General features: G+C 44.0%; 1 protein-coding gene and 1 pseudogene across 1 annotated transcript; both read left to right on the top strand.

The window, feature by feature from the left end:
• Nucleotides 1–3,002: 3,002 nt before the first annotated feature.
• On the top strand, nt 3,003–3,950 carry LOC115638047 (olfactory receptor 11A1-like). The gene has a single exon (XM_030539644.1). It carries the CDS (start codon nt 3,003–3,005, stop codon nt 3,948–3,950), a length of 948 nt encoding a protein of 315 aa, XP_030395504.1.
• Nucleotides 3,951–12,936: 8,986 nt separating this feature from the next.
• LOC115638048 lies at nt 12,937–13,893 on the top strand (annotated as a pseudogene).
• The last annotated feature ends 5,256 nt before the right edge of the window (nt 13,894–19,149 follow it).

Raw genomic sequence — 19,149 nt, forward strand, 5'->3', positions numbered from 1 at the left:
ATACCAACCTGGGAATGTGCTTTGCAAGTGCTCTGGAAGATAGGATTAAAATTCAAAATGAGCTGGACAAACTGGAGAAATGATCTGAAGTAAATAGGATGAAATTCAATAAGGACAAATGCAAAATACTCCATTTTAGGAAGGAAAAATCAGTTCACGTATACAAAATGGGAAAGGACTACCTAGTAAGGAGCACTGTGGAAAGGAATCTGGGGGTCATAGTGGACCACATGCTAAATATGAGTCAACAGTGTAACACTGTTGCAAAAAAATGAACATCATTCTGGGATGTATTAGCAGCAGTGTTGTAAGCAAGACCTGGGAAGTAATTTTTCTGCTCTACTCTGCGCTGATTAGTCCTAAAGTGCAGTATTGTGTCCAGTTCTGGGTGCCACATTTCAGGAAAGATGTTCACATATTGGCAAAAGTCCAGAGGAGATCACCAAAAGCTATTAAGGATCTAGAAAACATGACCTATGGGGAAAAGATTGAAAAAACTGGGCTTGTTTAGTCTGAAAATGACCAGAGCTGGCAACTGTTGTGGAAAGTATGACAAACGAAAAAAAACCCTGACCAGAATACGTGTATGGCTCATTCCCAAAACATCAGTGTTCTACAATCAGGAGTGGCTCCAGGCCCCAGCACGCCAAGTGCATACTTGGGGCATCAAGCCGCGGGGGGTGCTCTGCTGGAGCCGCAGGATGCCTTCGGCGGCTTGCCTGCGGGAGGTCCGCTGGTCCCGCAGCTTCTGGACCTCCCACAGGCACAATTGCGGGAGGTCCGCTGAAGCCACGGGACCAGCGGACCTCCTGCAGGCAAGCCGCCGAACGCAGCCTGCCTGCCATGCTTGGGGCGGCGAAATGCCTAGGGCCACCCCTGTCTACAATATCAAATATTCATGCAGATCCACCAAGGGGACCAATTTACTTATTTTTTAAAAGGAAGAAAAGCTTTCTTATAATCCAATGTCTGTCTACATAACTATCGCTCTGTCTTTCTCTTCATCTATCTAAATACTTACTGGGACAGATGTAGCTTGTAACTAATAAATGTATCTGTTATAAGACCTGGATATATGAGACTAAAACATGATAGGTAATGGATAAAAGAGTTTAAGGTAGGGGGCTGCAAACTGGAGGTCACAACCCCTCAGAGAATCGCAAGGTTTTTACAGTAGCAATGCAGAAGTAACTTTTTTGGGGGGTTGTCACAGCCTGAAAAGTTTGAGCACCCCTGTCAGGTTTAAAGCTGAATTGTTTAGCTTAGCCAAATGAAGACTTAGTACTGAGGATACGTTACCTATGTTATAAAGATAATTTAGCATAAGTAAGTTAATAATAAGCCCAATGAGTTTGTGTCTGTTTGTACTCTGATGTTTTGGAAATAACTGCTGAGTTTGGAGGGGCTCCAGAGATCAGTCGACACCACAAGATGACTTGATAGTCCGGGCAAAATGTGAGAGTATGTCTATACTGTGATAAAATGTCCACAGCACTGAGTCTCAGGCTCTGAGTCAGCTGATTCAGACCCACAGAGCTTGGGCTGCAGGGCTGCAAATTGCAGTGTACGTGCGCTCAGGCTCGGGCTGGACTCCGGGCTCTGAGACCCGCCCCCTCCTCACAGTAATGCAGTGACATGAATGCTGAGGAGTAAATAGGAGCACTGTCCAATTGTCCTACCAAGTGAAAAGCCCCCTGATAAATCCCAAAGATTGACTCGTGGGATTCAACCCTCATGTCTATTAACAACCTTTTGTGGGTGTATGCATAACTTATTATAAATGGGGCCCAGCTGCTGGCTAGAGTGCCTCACTTCCTAGAGGTCATTTTGTCCCCTGATCTTCAACAGGAGCCAGGATTCCACACTGAGATGTGAGTATGAAAGAATTAGGAAGACTGGCGGTGGACACCTTGTCCTACCCATTGCAATCTGTGTGGCAGTTATAGGGGAGGTTCCTTCGTGAAAAAGGTACATCCAATTAAATGTGAGTGTGCTGGTTGTTTCTAACCCGCTCCTCAAGTCTCCAATCCCTGCCATGATGCTATCCCACATGATGGTGTTAGCACTAATAACGGAGAAGTTATGGAGGCCAGATCTTCGACTAATACTAGAGTTTAAATGGGTTATCAATATCATTCAATACTATACTCAATAAAGGCTATAGAGAAATACCCTTTAAAAAAAGAGAGATGCCTGTATATATTTAAATAATTAGTAACAGCTAAGGTGCTAGGTCATTGAGTAAAAGATTAGGCAGCATTTTTCCTGGGTTTGCAGCTCCAATACAATGTTATTCTGCATTGCAGCTCTTTGCATGCAGCTATTAAAATGTGTACATAACCAGGACAACCAGAACATCTCGCTTTATGTCATGCCTTGAATCTGATTATAATAGGATTAAAAAAAGAACTAGATACGTTCATGGAGGATAGGTCCATCAATGGGTATTAGCCAGGATGGGCAGGGATGGTGTCCCTAGCCTCTGTTGCCAGAAGCTGGGAATGAGTAACAGGGGATGGATCACTTGATGATTATCTATTCTGTTCAGTTCCTCTGAAGCACCTGGCATTGGCCACTGTCGGAAGACAGGATACTGGGCTAGATGGACCATTGGTCTAACACAGTATGGCTGTTCTTGTGTTCTCATCCATAAACAATGATAATTTGTTGAACTATTTTAGAAGAAATGAATAATCTGTTACAGGAATGCAGATTCCTCACAACTGCCAAACCCAATAATTCATTTCGTAACCAGAAGGGAAGAATTTTTAAAAAGGAAACATCCATAGGTTCACAGATTCCAAGGGCAAAAGGGACCACCTCTTCTGAACACAGACAGCTCATAGAACTTCCCTAAAATAGTTCACATTTGAACTAGAGCAGATCTTTAAAAGAACATACCAGTCTTGATTTTAAAACTTATGGAATGATTTGCTGACAATGCACTAAACTTGAAGTAGATTTTCTCTGTATTTGCTTCTAGGGTTTGTTGGATACATCTCATGGCAAAGGCAAGCTGGGACAATAAAACGTCTGTCACAGAATTCATCCTCTTGGGATTCGGAGATCTCCCTGAGCTGCAGACCCTTCTCTTCCTCCTGTTTCTGGTGATCTACATTGTCACCATGGCTGGGAACATCCTCATCTTTGTGCTTGTTGTGACTGATCAGCACCTTCACACCCCCATGTACTATTTCCTGGGGAATCTGTCCTGCTTGGAGACCTGCTGCAGCTGCACCATCCTGCCCAGGGTGCTGGCCAGTTTCTCAACAAAGACAACTGAAATGTCATTTACTGGTTGTTTCATGCAATTATATGTCTTTGCTTCTCTGACAGGTATAGAGTGTTATCTCCTCTCTGTGATGTCTTATGATCGGTATCTAGCGATATGCAAACCCCTGCACTATGGAGCCCATATGAACGGCAGGTTCTGCCTCCAGCTAGCAGCTGGGTCTTGGCTAAGTGGATTTCTAGCTAGTTCCATCATAATATCATTGGTTTCCAAACTAATTTTCTGTGGCCCCAACAAAATTGACCATTTCTTCTGTGATTTCACCCCAATAGTCAAACTCTCTTGCAGCAACACTCGCCTTGTCACACTTTTGGATATCGTGCTGTCATCTGTATTCACTTTGCCCCCATTTCTGTTGACCCTGACATCCTACATTTGTATCATCACCACCATCTTGAGAATCCCTTCCACTGCCGGGAGGCAAAAGGCCTTTTCCACCTGCTCCTCCCACCTCATTGTGGTGACAATTTTCTATGGGACTCTGATGATTGTCTATATGTTACCAAACATCAAGAGACTGAGAGATCTGCACAAATTTTTCTCCCTTTCCTACACAGTCTTGACTCCTATGATCAACCCGCTCATCTACAGCCTGAGAAACAAAGAGGTGAAGGAGGCCCTTAGAAAAGGGATGTGGAAATGCGTGTCTCACACATGACAACATGGGATCCAAGAATTTTTTTGTTCAATAAAATGAAATGGGGAGAGGGTATAGTTGCATATATAAAACAAAGTCCCTAATATCGAGATGGTCCCAATAATATTGAGACATCTGGTCCCTAGCTGAGCTATGGAAAATTCAGGGCTTCCAGATTTCCAATGTCCATAAATCTGCCTTTGCTGGATAGCAAAAATCTGGTCAGTTTCCCAGCTTATAGTCAGTTGTGAAACTGACAAGACTCATGTCAAATTCATGTGCCAGGTCACAATGCAGGGAGCTGGGTCCAGCATCACGAGACAGGAGCTGCAGTTGTGGGGTGACAGTAGGGTGGGCTTGCTCTTTACCCCACCCTCACCTTACAGGGCCTCCCGTCTTCACTGGGGATGTGACCCACCCTCTCCTTGGGCATCCCACAATAAAATGAAATAAACCAAAATTCCAAAAAACAAAAGAAACAATTATAGATAGAATTTCCTGAGAATCCACTCATCGTATCTTAATGAGGGTACAGATTGAGAGTAGGGGTTTGCAAAGCCCCTTAGGTGATTCAGGCACTGATTCCCATTACACTTACTCAGAATTGGGTATCTAAATACCTTTGGCTTTCAAAGTCTCAGCCTGAAAGCTTTGTGCCCCTCATAGAGTTAAAATTCATGCTCTTTGATCCCAACTGCTACTCTGATTTCTACTACAGTTAGACCTAGAAGCCACTTCTGAGGCTGCACAGATATTTGCTGGCCTGAAGAGCTTCTACTTCAAAAAGAGACAGAGGATAGGAAGGCAAGCAAAGGCTCAGAGAGGGAAAGTACTTTTCCCTATGTAGCAAGTGTACCAGGCTTGCATCCTCAGTGCTCTCATGTATGGTGGGGAAACACGGACAATTTTGCGCTCATCAGGAGAAAAGGTTAAACAGTTTCCACCTACATTGTTTATGCCAACACCAAATGGCAAGATAAAGTTACCAACGCAGAGATTCTTCAAAGGGCAAATTTACCAAATGTGACAACCCTGCTCAAGCAAAGATGACTGTGCGGGCTGGGCCACCTGAGTAGGTTGAAAGACAGACACAGTCCCAAGGACATGCTATACAGGGAGCTATCAGAGGGAACAAGAACAACAGGACGTCCCAAATTTCACTATAAAGACACATGCAAGTGAGATATGAAGGAATTTTGAATTGAATCTGACCAGTGGGAAAACTTGGCAAATGATTGTAAGAAATGGCACCATCATCTCTATCAGAGGTATCAAAGTCCATGGCAGGAGCTGGTTCCTACAGCTTGAAGAGAAAAGAGCCCATAGGAAGCAAGCAGCTCCCAACCAAGATACCTACATTTGCAATAACTGCCAAAGATCATGCAAATCTTGGACTGGACTATTCAGTCACATGAGACATTGCAAATCTTCTACCTCATAGGATGCAATTCCCACTGTCTCTCATAGATGAAAGGATGCCAACAACATATGTAGCACGGCTGAGAATAAAAGCCAGGTTTTCTAACACTAGCCAAGTTCTCTATTCTCTAGGTCAAAGGGGATTTCTAGGCATAGCAAACAAATGGGCTCCCAATATTGGCAGCACTGGTGAAGAACAGGACACGTGAGCATGGACACTTGACCAGAGAAAGGAATGGATATTTAAGGAGGCACAGAGTTCTGAGTCTTAGAAGTGAGGAAGCTCTTCTGTTTAAAGCAAAAAGCTTCAACAAAATAAGAAAGAAATCCCAATATTTTCAATATAGCTAGGCTTAGAAGAATTCATTTTTTTCATATATGTAATGTTGACTGGCAATGCTGGTATTTATTCTTTAGTATTTTTTCTATTTTTAATCTATTTAAATTCACAAGTGTGGGACATTATGGGGGATCAGACAATGGCGAGGGGAGACAACAATTATTTAATGACAGCTGACATCAAGATGGAAAAAGTTACAGCTTTATAACCATTAGAACACAAATTGTCAAACTCACATGTCCACATATACATGGTAAATAGCCTCAAATCAAATTGTAATGAGTTCTCAGGCCACACGTTTCTTATTTTGATGCTCTGTAACTTTTGATTATTATTGAGGGAAGTAGTTTTTTTCATTGATTTGTGTGTGTGAATGGTAAGATTGACATTTACCAATAAAAATCTAATCTTTCCAAACCTAAATATAGCAAAACAAGTGAAGAAAAGGTTGAAATGGGAAAGGACCGATATTAACCTATAGCTTCAACTAGAGGGTGACAGAGTGCAATAGATCATAAAAAAAAAAGCTTCCTGTCTAGCGGAGCACTGGCAAGAGAGCTGGGGTAAACAAAGGATTAGAGTAGGACTTAGGAAGGAAGAATCCCATGCACTTCAACAGGCTGGGGACGACTGGCTAAGCAGCAGTTGTGCAGAAAAGGACCTAAGGGTTACAGTGGACGAGAAGCTGAATATGAGTCAGCAGTGTGCCCTTGTTGCCAAGAAGGCCAATGGCATATTGGGCTGCATTAGTAGGAGCATTGCCAGCAGATCAGGGAAGTGATTATTCTTCTCTATTCGGCACTGGTGAGGCCACATCTGAAGTACTGCATCCAGTCTTCCCCGTCCCCCCCCCTCCCCAAGTACAAAAGTGATGTGGACAAATTGGAGAGAGTCCAGCAGAGGGCAACAAAATTGATTAGGGGGCTGGGGCACATGACTTATGAGGAGAGACTTATGAGGAGAAGCTGAGGGAACTGGGTGTATTTACTCTGCAGAAGAGAAAAGTGAGAGGGGATTTGATAGCAGCCTTCAACTCCCTGAATGGGGGATTCCAAAGAGGATGGAGCTAGGCTGCTCTCAGCAGTGGCAGATGACAGAACAAGGAGCAATGCTCTCAAGTTGCAGTTAGAGAGGTCTAGGTTGGCTATTAGAAAAAGCTATTTCACTAGGAGGGTTGTGAAGCACTGGAATGTGTTACCTAGGGAAGGAATGGAATCTCCAGCCTTAGAGGTTTTTAAGGCCTGGCTTGACAAAGCCCTGGCTGGGATGATTTAGTTGGGGTTTGTCCAGCTTTGAACAGGGGGTTGAGGTCTCGTCCAACCCTGATATTCTATGATACTGTGATTCTATGATCACTGAAGAATTTTCTGATGGAGGGGGAATCTCCAGTCATGGCAGTGCTTATAGAGGCAGCCTCCTCCACCATCACCATCTTAAAGGTCCATCAATGGCTATTAGCCAAGATAGCTAAACCCCTGATGGACAGATGCTGGGACTGGATGACAAGGGATGGATCACTCAATAATTGCCCTGTTCTGTCCCTTCTCCCTGAAGCATTTGGCTCTAGACAGGATACTGGGCTATATGGCCATTCTTATGTTCTTAGATAAACATTTTTAACAATGACCATAATTCATTATTGGAATAACGTATCTAGATACGTGGTGAATTCACCCTTACTTCAAGTCTTTAAATCAAGAGTGAATATCTTTCTAAAAGATACACTCCAGCTCAAACAAAATGTACAGATTGATTGAACAATCAGTGGTAGAAGATCTTGGCCCTGTGTTCTGCAGGAGGTCAGATTTGATTTGATAATTGGCCCTTCTCCCCTTAAAAGCTATGAATTTATGAATGAGCCATTCACGGTCTGCAATAAGGGTGTCCACACTGGAATGTGCACCAGTCCGACAACTGGTTTAATGGAAATGGTGCACATTTGTGTGTTGAAAAGGCCTCTGTTTAAAAACAGCAATTCAAGTTAAACCTAGTGCTATCTCTATGCATGCAGAAGGCTTGAAAAACAGAGAGAGAGAACATGTGAGCTCCTAAAAAACATTTGACATCAATACATCTAGGAGCCATTCTCTCCAGCTCCCATGAAACATAAAGATCATTTAATGAGCCCATCTGAGATCCAGCGCTCTGAGCAATTTAAGGCACTCAGTCCTCAAATGCCTTGATTTCAGATATAAAGAGCATACCCTGCAAACCTCATACATTGTTGAAACAGAATACATCTTCACACCAGAGCGTTAGACTTCTATCTCTTCCACAGATAGTAGGTTTGATAACAATAGCCTCCAACAGAGCTGGTTCTAGAAGCTGGAACTAGCACTGATTTCAATCAGATCCATTTGTTCAATGAAATTAGATCCCATTAAAAGGTTGGCTACTGGTATTCATACCTGAATTGGTTTCTTTTTTTTTTCATTTTTTTTTCTATTTTGAATAAAATGATACCCAGTGATGCCAAGACCCTGAAATCTGCCTGGTAAGTGCATGCTATTTATATTAGATCTCACCATGTGGGAAAGGCAAGAACGAAATTACTGCAAAATTGACTGTTCCAAAATTTTACCGTTTTCCAAAGTGGCCTATAATGTTGGTTTCCTTGCTTTTTGGTTGCCCAGTTGTAGACCAATGTCAAGGTGGATTAACTCCTTTGGCCTCTTTGTAGAATCTGACCTAAAATTGTCTAACTGAGGAACCAATGCAAAATATGAGTCCGCAGATTATTTCCTTAATTATAATAGACTCTAATTCTGATCTTAATTTCACCAGTTTTACGTTACTATCATCTCATCCTTGACTCTGACTCCCAGTCACACACTGTGACCCTCATCATTCCATACAAAAGGCAGCCCGTAAACTCTTTCTTGCCCATCACTTTGATCATGTAATTCCCCTTGGAATCCTTCTGTTGGCTTTCCAACCAATATTGTATCATATTGAATCTTTGTGTCACTGCCTTCATTGCTGTACATAGTTTTGTCCCTCCTTCATGATCTTCTCTTTGTCAAACCTCCCGCCCCTCCACTAATGTACTTACCAACACTCTTGTCAGATTCTCATCCATGCCATCACCTCTGTGCCATCTTCCATGCAGCCACCTCTTCATAGTTCAGTCTCTCCGAGCTCTTCAGACCTTCGCCACATGTGACTCCCTCTTAAACACCCAGTCCTGCCACTCTTTGTATGCTGAATCTTGCTGATTTACCTACATACAGGACTTTAAATTGTATATATGTAGCCTCTGGTTATTCCCTTTGCCTGACTTCTGTCAACTTGTCTGTCCTCAAATTTTGAGTTCTTCATATCAAGGATTGTCCTTCTTAAGTGCTTGGAAAGTGTCTAACACATAGGGGGGAATACTCTTCTTAGAAGAAGAGGAAAATGTATATATTATTATATATTAGTGTATCCCAACTGTTATAGTAATTATTATAACAACAATGGACTTCAAAGGACTTACTCCTGTGGCTTGATTCTCATCTAGTGTAGATCTGCATAATTCCAGTGACTTCACAAGAACTACACTGATTTATATCAGCAAAGGATACACCCCTCCTATCTATCTATCTATCTATCTATCTATCTATCTATCTATCTATCATACCACACTTTTCAATATCTGTGCAGCTACATTAGCTTGAGATCAAAATCTGGTCCAGAACACTTTCTCTTAAACTATATTTTCTAGAGAAAAAACAGTCCAATCCTGCTCATGTTGAAGTCAACAGGAGTTTTGTAACGAACATCAGTGGGAACAGGAGAGAATCCAAATATTGATTAATGATAGAGAATAAGAATGCCTATCTCCTGTACTTTTTGATTCAAGTTGCTGCAGGAGGATGGGCAGAAATCTGTCAATCTTGGGATAACATTAAATAAAACAGATTCATTCAGCCCTGTGAGCACCTCCTTGCAGTTTGACAGCAATTTCCATTTGATCTATTGACTAGCTATAAGGGCACTGATTCTCTTGTGCCTTGCACCTTGTCTCATCATTAATTCTTGCACAATGAGAGTGCAAAAAATAATTGATAATGGCTGTTATTTCCAAGGTGCCTATCTATATCTGTAGAGACCTAAAGACCTTTGAAAATCTGGCCATTAGTTGCTTTTTGAATATTTCACCCTTTCTCTAGACACCTGAGTTCAACACAGACATCAGCTGCAATCTTCTCTGGTCCACCTCTCTATTGTTTCTCCTGTTTAGAATCTACATCATCCCTCCACCAGAGTTGTACACTGCTCCACAGCAGAGGGAAGTGTTGATAGAGGTATGTTTGATGGGAGTGTTGGGAAAGGGGTTTCAAAGGAAATGAAGAGAGCTAGGCATCCAAATTCCATTGATTTTGGGTCCTCAATCCCTTCTACTTCTGTTGAAACCCAAAGCTTCATTTCTCCAACTTCCCCACTAGCTTATTTCTATATTTCATTTTAAAGAACCGTATCACAAACTAAGAGCACCTGCAGCAGTGAAAGGGACAGGAAGAGCTAAAATAATTTGCTCTTCTGATTATCATACGTTCGTCAATTTTAAGGCCAGCTGGGATGATGAGGATTGTCTAATCCGACCTCCTCCATTGCACAGATTTGGCTAGAGGTACCCAGGACTGTTCATTTTTGTACCAATTAAAATAAGTTACCAAGACATAAAATAACGGTGAAAAATCAGTATTAAACATAGGACAAGACCTGAGCTGGGGTGAATGTGTGTGGATCCAGTTACAGCATAATGGAGCTGTGGTGCAAAACTGGAAGATCATGGGGTCCTGGCACAAATCTGTGTGATGCAGCCCACCAACCTCAGCCATGGAATTTGGAGTAGCTCTTGGATGTAGAATCATCGAATCATAGAACAGGAAGGGGCCTTGAGAGGTCATCTAGTCCAGTCCCCTGCACTCATGGCAGGACTAAGTATTATCAGGACAATCCCTGACAGGTGTTTGTCCAACGTGCTCTTAAAAACCTCCAATGACGGTGATTCCACAACCTCCCTAGGCAATTTATTCCAGTGCTTAACTACCCTGACAGTTAAGAAGTTTTTCCTAGTGTCCAACCTTCTTGCTGCTTGGCCTATCCTCAGAGGTTAAAAAGAACAATTGGTCTCCCTCCTCCTTGTAACAATCTTTTATGTACTTGAAAATTGTTAATATGTCCCCTCTCAGCCTTTACCCCTCTTCCCAAAACTTTCATACAATCACAGACATGTAGGACTGGAAGGGACCTCGAGAGGTCTAGTCCAGTCCCCTGCACACAAGGCAGGAATAAGGCACATGGGAAACTAGGGATCAGATTAAAGGTTTTCATTAAATGTTTTCTCAGCGTCCCCCCGTCCAGTTGTTAACACCTCAACAGGAAATTCCTTCGGATTCCCTCTGTGTCACCTCTTTCCCTTGGCCAATACGTTCATTCCTGACTTTAAAGTTCTGTCCCCAACGGGTGGTCTGGCACCCACAGGCTGTTTTACCTCCAGCTCTGAATGCTGAAAGGAATCACAATTTCAATTTAGTAAGACCTCATCAGCATGGAACAAACAAAGCCTCGTCTTCCTCGCTTCATTTCTGCTGTGAAAAGGAGTCATTTTAAAACAGTTCCTTTAGAACAGCATTTCTCAAATTGGGGTCCACACCAGGAACTGCGACCAATGGGAGCTGTGGAGGAAGCGCCTGCAGGAGTGAGGGCAGCAGACAGAGCCTCACTGGCCACTCCTGTGCCTAGGAGTCGCAGGGTCCTAGTGGCCACTTCCAGGATCCATGGTAAGCACCACTGGGACCCTGCACTCCTCACCCCCCACACACACCTCAACCCCCTGCCCCAGCCAAGAGTTCTCTCCTGCCTAAAATCCCTCCCAGAATCTGCACCCCCAACCCCCCAGCACAGAGCCCCCTCCTGCAACCCAAACACCTCATTCCTGGCCCCAGGCCAGAGCCCGCACACCCAGCTGGAGCCCTCAGCCCCCCAACACACACCCCCTGCCCAAGCCTGGAGCCCCCTCCTGCACCCCAGATCCCTCATCCCTGGCCCCAGCCCAGAGCCCACACTCCCAGCCAGAGCCCTCACCCCTCTACACCTCAAACCCCTGCCCCAGCCAGGTGAAAGAGAAGAGGGTGGGGGAAAGCGAGCAACAAAGGGAGGGGGGATGGAGTGAGTGGGGGTGAGGGCTCGGAGAAGGGGCAGGGCAGGGACAGGGTTTCTGTGAAGGAGAGGGCAGGAGGTCCCCAAAATTTTTTAAATCAAAATGTGGTTCCTTGGGTTGCTAAAGTTTGAGAACCACTGCTTTAGAACATAAGAACGGCCATATTGGGTCAGACATAATGGTCCATCTAGCCCAGTATCCTGTCTTCCAATAGTGGCCAATGTCAGGTGCCCAAGAGAGAATGAACAGAACAGGCAATCATCAAGTGATCATCAATTTTCAGAGCTGAGCTAATTTAGTTACTGGGGCATATTTTTTAATGTTATAGGCTCCTAACGATTTAGATAAGTGCTGATTGAGATTTTCTAAAGTGCCTAGGCACCTAATTCTCATTGATTCCAATGGGAGTTAGGCACTCAAACTGCTTATGTACTGTTGTCAATCCCTCTAGGCAACAATCTGCATCTTTAGGTGCCTTTAGAAATCTTACCCACACTTTTTTTAATTTAAGACAAGGAGCAATGTTGACTGTACAAATTCTATTCTTAGATAAATATTAAAAGAGTGGGTGGCAACTAATGAAAAGGTCTGGGGAACCAGCAAAACTGAGATGTAGATCTTAATACTCCATGAGTAACAGTGGGGATTTTTGTAGTGTAATTGGAGTTGCATGCCAAACCCCCATATGCCAACCACAGGTAAACATATAGGAAGAATATTCAAAGCCCCTTGATAGACTTGGATGCTCAGTTCCCATTACAACTAATGGAAATTTTGTCATCCAGATCCCCACGGCAGATTTTGAATTTCATCCATTGTTTCTGTGAGAGTTCCATGAGCGGTTGATCCTATCAGTTCATTCAGTTTGGCCCATCTTTCCTTGAATAGCTATAGAAGTAATCTAATGCAGGCAGTAAGACTTTCCCATTCTTTCTCTTCTTTAGGAGTGGTCAACCATCTTTCAGCAAAGGGTGTTTTCAACCGTAGGGATATAAGATATTTATTGAGCTTTAAAAGCTGGGTCTAGTCCCTGAATCGTTCTGGTTTATTTTCTGTCTGTGCTTTATTGGTGCACTGTGCTTTCTCTAGACACTGCGCACATGGCAGATGTTGAGAGGGGAAACCAAAGCGACATTACAGAATTCATCCTCTGCGGGTTCAGGATCTTCTATCCATTCCAGATCGCTCCCTTTGTGCTGGTTCTGCTAATGTACCTCACCACCGTGGCTGGGAACACCCTGATCATTGTCACCATTCTGGCTGATCGGGGCCTTCACACCCCCATGTATTTCTTCCTGGGGAACTTGTCCTTCTTGGATATTTGGTACACATCCAACATCGTCCCCAAAATGCTGCAAGGTTTCCTGGCTGAGAAGGGCGTGGCGATCTCCTTCAGCGACTGTGTTACACAGCTTTATATCTTCGGCTCCCAGGCAGCCACCAAAAGCTTCCTGCTAACAGTGATGGCCTATGATCGCTACTTGGCGATATGCAACCCGCTGCGTTACATGGCCCTCATGAATGCGAGGGTGTACGTCGAGCTGGCTTCCTGCTCTTGGCTGGGTGGCTTCCTCTTCAACCCAGTGATAATGGCCTGGATCTACAGACTACGTTTCTGTGGCCCTAATGAAATCGACTATTTCTTCTGTGACTTCATGCCCCTGGTCAAGCTGTCATGCAGTGACACCCACCTGATAACTTTAGCAGCATTCTTGCTCTCCGCTACAGCCACCCTGATCCCCTTCCTGCTAACCCTCATATCCTACGCATTCATCATAACAGCGATAGTAAAAAACCCTTCCAGCACTGGGAGGTAGAAGGCCTTCTCCACCTGTACCTCTCACCTTACTGTGGTCAGCACTTTCTATGGGGCACTGGCCATTGTCTATGTAGTGCCGACAGCCAATTCTGCTGTCAACCTGAACAAAACATTCTCCCTTCTCTACAGCCTGGTCACCCCATTGCTCAACCCCCTGATCTACTCCTTGAGGAACAAGAATGTGAATGATGCCCTGAGGACAATGGCTGCTAGACTGATGAATTTTCTAAGGAAGTAGAGAAAAAAAGGGAGGTTTTAAAATGAAAAACTTTGGGTCACATTCAGATGGTGCAAACTAGCATAACTCCAGTAGTGAGCTGGAGCCGGTTCCCACCAGTTCGCGGGAACCGGTAAATTTAGAAACCCTTTTAGAACAGGTTGTAAAGGGTTTTTAAACTTAACAAAAGCTCCAGCAGCTCCCTGCCCTGCCCTGGCCCCGGCCCCAGCTCACCTGGCTCCAGCTCTGCCTCTGCCTCCTCCTCTGAAGGCTCCCCCTCCGGGCTTCCCGCCAATCAGCTGTTAGTGTGGGAAGCCTGGGAGGGCTGAGAAGGAAGAAGCAGCTTCCTCCAGGTGAGGTGGGGCAGGAGGCGCGAGGAGGGCTCTAGGCGCCGCGCGTCTCTGGCCCCGGCCCTGGCCCCAGCTACAGCCCCAACTCCAGCCGGCACAGCTCCTGGTCGGACCCCAGCCCCGACTCCGGCCGGCTGGGCAGCGCGGCTCCAGACAGCTTGGTAAGGGGGGTAGGGCAGGGGTGTTGATAGAGGGCAGGGGGTGGATTAGGGTCGGGACTTGGGGTGGTCAGAGGGCAGGAATGGGTTTGAATGGGGGCAAGGGTCCCGGGGGGGACCGTCAGTAAGGACCAGGGGTTGAATGGGGCGGTGGGAGGCAGTCAGAGGCAGGGGTTCCAGGGGCAGTCAGGACAGAGAGAAGGGGTGGTTGGATGGGGCAGGGGTTCCGGGGGGGCCATCAGGAATAAGAGGAGGGGTTGGATGGGGTGGCAGGGGGCAGTTACAGGAAGGGAAGGGGAGTTGATGGGGCAGGAGTCTAGGTGGTGGGGTGTCAAGGAACGTGGAAGGTTGAATGGGGCAGGAGTCCCGGGGGGTGGGCAGGAGTCCCAGGGGGGGCATGATCCCCTCGTGGGGTGAGGAGGAGGGAACCAGTGGTTAATATTTTGGCAGCTCATCACTGCGTAACTCCGTCTAAATCAGTGGAGATGTGCAAGTTTGTACAAGATGCAGATGCAGTCCAGGCCCCACCAGATTTAGCAGCCAAGGAAATCTCATGTTGTACTCCCAACTGCATCGATAGCATGAGTGCATGAGTTATTGGTCTAGATCTGCCCCATACCTATTTCTCCACGTGCTGCATTTGCCATCTGAAGCTGTATCCTAGCTGGTGCCCTCCATGGACCACAGTAACCTGGGGTTTGCTGTCCACCAGAACATGCTCCAAGAGATGATGATGGGACAGATTTTTAAAAGTATTTAGGTGCCTAAGGATGGACATAAAACACATAGTGGAGGGTTTCCAAACCACCACGGAGCCTAATGTCTATTAATTTCAAAGCAGTTAGACACTAGGCACTTCTGACAATCCCATAGTATGTCCCAGTATGGATAAGCCCTTACAGTTGAGTTCAGCACCTAAAGCAAGGATTCAGCTGCTTCTGTTTGCATGAACAGTACAATGTATACTCCCCAAAACATGCTCTTTGGATAGCAATGAGGTGCTACATTCCCAACATAGCTCCATTTCAACTGACGACCCAGATTTCCTACTGGTATAAATCGGCGTCACTATGCTGAAATAAGCATAATGATACCGAGTTAGAACAACTGAGGATCTGGCACACACAAAATGTAACTGTAACTGATACCTGGATTCATCCATTTACTAATAGATCAGGATATAAATATCATAAACCATTTCCCAGAACCCTTTCCTCAAAAATTGAATTAAATTCACATCCTGAATAAAGATTCATTTGGAATGAATTGTTGTTTTTCTTTATTCTTGTGGTAGATAACCAAAGTTGCAGCCAGAACTGGGGCCTCGTTCTGCTTAGTGTTTTACACTATCCCTGCCCCCGGAGAGGATACAAACTAAGAAGATTTGAATTTGCCCTTTAACAGCTGGGTGGAAGGATGGTACAGTGGTTAAAGCACCAGGTGTGGGAGACCCAGCTTCAAGTTGTGTGTGCCTTTGGGCAAATCACTTTGTCACTGGGTATTCAGTGGTATTTAGGTGCCTACCCTGCTTAAATGTTTTTCTGAATCCCAGCAGGGGCTAGATTCACAAAGAGATTTAGGAGCTAACTCCTAATTTAAAAGCTTAAATCCCATAATCAGACTGAGAGGGCCTTGCATTGGAATAGCCTATAGCCCAGCGGTGAGGGCACTCACCTGAGACATGACAGATCCTTTCTCTCCATTAACTGATGGCTGACTCTCAGCCAGGGGTCCCCCACATCCCAGGTGCACCCTGTACCCATTCGGCTAAAAGTGAGGCGGGGGCTCCACATCCTCATTTTGTGTGAGTTCACCTACAGGCCCCCATCTGCATGTTCTGAGCTTCTTTCTCAGACCAGGCCTGCAGGGGACTCAGGTGGAGGAACATCTTTCTCCCCCTACTTCATGCATCACACTTGGGCTTAGGCGTCCGGGTGCCCAGAGTAGAGCAGCAGCATGTGAGCTCAGACACCGAAACATCCGTACCTAGGGAACTTTTACTGCAAAAATGTAGGCACTGACTCCAAGCGAGTTTAGGCATCTACAGGCTTCGGAGGCAGCTGAGTGAGGAGGTTGTGAATCGCAGTGATATCTGATTCTGGGATTTAGGAGCCTAGAGTGGCAGTTAGGCACCTAAGCTATAGAACTGGTTCATGCTTCTTCTTCAGAGCAAACGAAGAACCTAAGAACAAAATTGTCCTTGGACAGTGCAACTACTCACAGCCCCTTCATAGGGCTCCTGCCAAAGTCCTTCATGTGAGTTCACTTCCATAGATGTTTCCTTTCCTTGAATGTCTCCTTGCAGGTTTTTCATCAAGGATGTTCCACAAACAGCAAACTCAGTACAAATCTGCACAGCTGTTCAGAACACTGAGCACACCCAGCAGGAAGTGTAGGCCAACACCTACACTCAGCCAATCAGGAAAGAGAATTATGCCATGTGGTTTGTGCACCCAATGAAAATAACTCAAACTCCTGATGTCACATAGCCTGAGAATGAATGTTAGCCCATGGACTGTACAAATAATATTCTTGGTGAATAAACCTGACAGTCCTCCTCAGTTGATCAACCATTTCGGAACAAAAAATATTTCATAGAAAAATGATTATTTTTCACCCAAACTGAACATTGGCAAAAAGTATAGCCACACTGCAGAAATTTTTAATTTGGGAGAAAAATTATATGGCACTTTGTGTTCAGTTCAATACAAACTTGGTAAGTGAAATTATTAATTCACCCAACAGCAGTAAATAGATTTTTAAAAAATTAAAATCCACATATTTGCAAAATTCAGTAACTGCCTTCCACGTTTTTCATAAAATATTTTTTAAAATATTCTGTGAAAAAACTCAGACCCCTGAAAAATGGCTCAGATACCAACCCCTCCAAATGAGAACAACTTTGAAATAACACTTCTTAAATTCAGCTGGGTTTTTTTTTTCCTTCTTTTTTTCATTTCTGACCAACTTTTGCCCATGGACAATGCGCAAACAGAGAAAGATTTTATTTATTAAAGAAATTGTTCTGTATCAATTAGTCACTCCTTCCCATCTGGGATGAGTTAAAAGGCTACGGACAGGAGCAACCCAAGCTGTGGCTCTTGGATCCATTTTTCTTTGGCTTATCTAACTTAGCTTGGATAGCTGGAATGCTTTTGAAAGCCATAAATTTATTGAGAGCTTTTCTCAGGGACTCCATGATCTCTTATTTTGGTGCCATGGCATTAGGGCTTCTGGAGAACCTAGAGCAGGTCTTCTAACTGAATACAGTAATGAGATTCTCTTTCAGATAAAATCATAATCACAGAACAATGCATGACAGCCTAAACCCAACAGCAATATTGAAATCCTAGGCATGGAATAAAACCATCTCCACCATCTTTTCATGCACAGTTTGGAACAATGTGACTGTCCCCATCCCTAAATTGCCCTGCCATAGAATGAGTGCATTTAGGAGATGGCAAACAGAGAATCTGGACTGAATCCTTCTTCCTAAGAGTCTAACTCTGGCTTTGCCCTTCTCAAGCCAATGTTCTCGGGAATTCTTTCTGGGCATTTTCCTAGCATCATGGTCCACACACACCCACTGCAAATGACACAAGTTGAGTACTGGGCTCTGTAGTTGTTTTTGATGGAAAATTGGATTTTCAATTAAACACATTTTGGGGGGAGTGGGATGGGATTTCTGCTTTCTGTGAAAAACGTCCTTCTTTTGGTCAAATGATTTCAGCAATAAAATGATTAACCTCCTGAAATGATTCCTTCAGACATGTTCTGCAAGATACATTTCATATTCCTCAAGATATAGCTTAATTTTCATGTTGAACTCCATTATGTATAGTTTAAGGAGTGGAGGAAAAAATGTCCTCTTGAGGGAAATGTCATATACAAAGCAATTCTTTCATGTAGGGTTCACATTTTTACACATCTGCTTTCTTGTAAATATAAAATGTGATGTAACTTTAATGAAGTAAACATATCAAATGGAAGAATATATCCTGATAATATAAATTCTTTTTTCTTTCTTTTATTTTCTAGACAGCTGCATTCAAGTCTGAAATGTTCTCCATCCTCAAATGTAATCCAAGATGAAATATATTTTTAAATGCCAATTTTTGCCTTTTGTATTAAAAATGTATATATTTGGACTGAGAATGAGATGGAAATAGGAGACAGACTTGTTGAAAATCTCTGGATAAAGATAAAAGGGGTAAAAAATAAGGGTGATGTCATGGTCGGGGTCTACTACAGACCACCAAACCAAGAGGAAGAGGTGGATGAGGCTTTTTTTAAACAACCAACAAAATCCACCAAAGCACAGGACTGGGTGGTGATGGAGAACATCAGCTACTCAGATATCTTTTGGGAAAACAGCACAGCAAGGCATAGATTATCCAACAAGTTCTTGGAATGTATTGGAGACAATTTTTTATTTGAGAAGGTGGAGAAAGCTACTATGAGACAGGCTGTTCTAGATTTGATTTTGACAAATAGGGAGGAACTGGTTGAGAATTTGAAAGTGGAAGGCAGCTGGGGTGAAAGTGATCATGAAATCGTAGAGTTCATGATTCTAAGGAATGGTAGGAGGGAGAATAGCAAAATAAAGACAATATATTTCAAGAGGGCAGACTAACAAACTCAGGGAGTTGGTAGGTAAGATCCCATGGGAAGCAAGTCTAAGGGGTAAAACAATTGAAGACTGTTGGCAGTTTTTCAAAGAGACATTATTAAGGGCATTAAAGGAAACTATCCCACACATAGGAAAGATA

This window comes from Gopherus evgoodei, chromosome 21 (assembly GCF_007399415.2).
Source record: "Gopherus evgoodei ecotype Sinaloan lineage chromosome 21, rGopEvg1_v1.p, whole genome shotgun sequence".
Taxonomy (NCBI): Eukaryota; Metazoa; Chordata; order Testudines; family Testudinidae; genus Gopherus; species Gopherus evgoodei.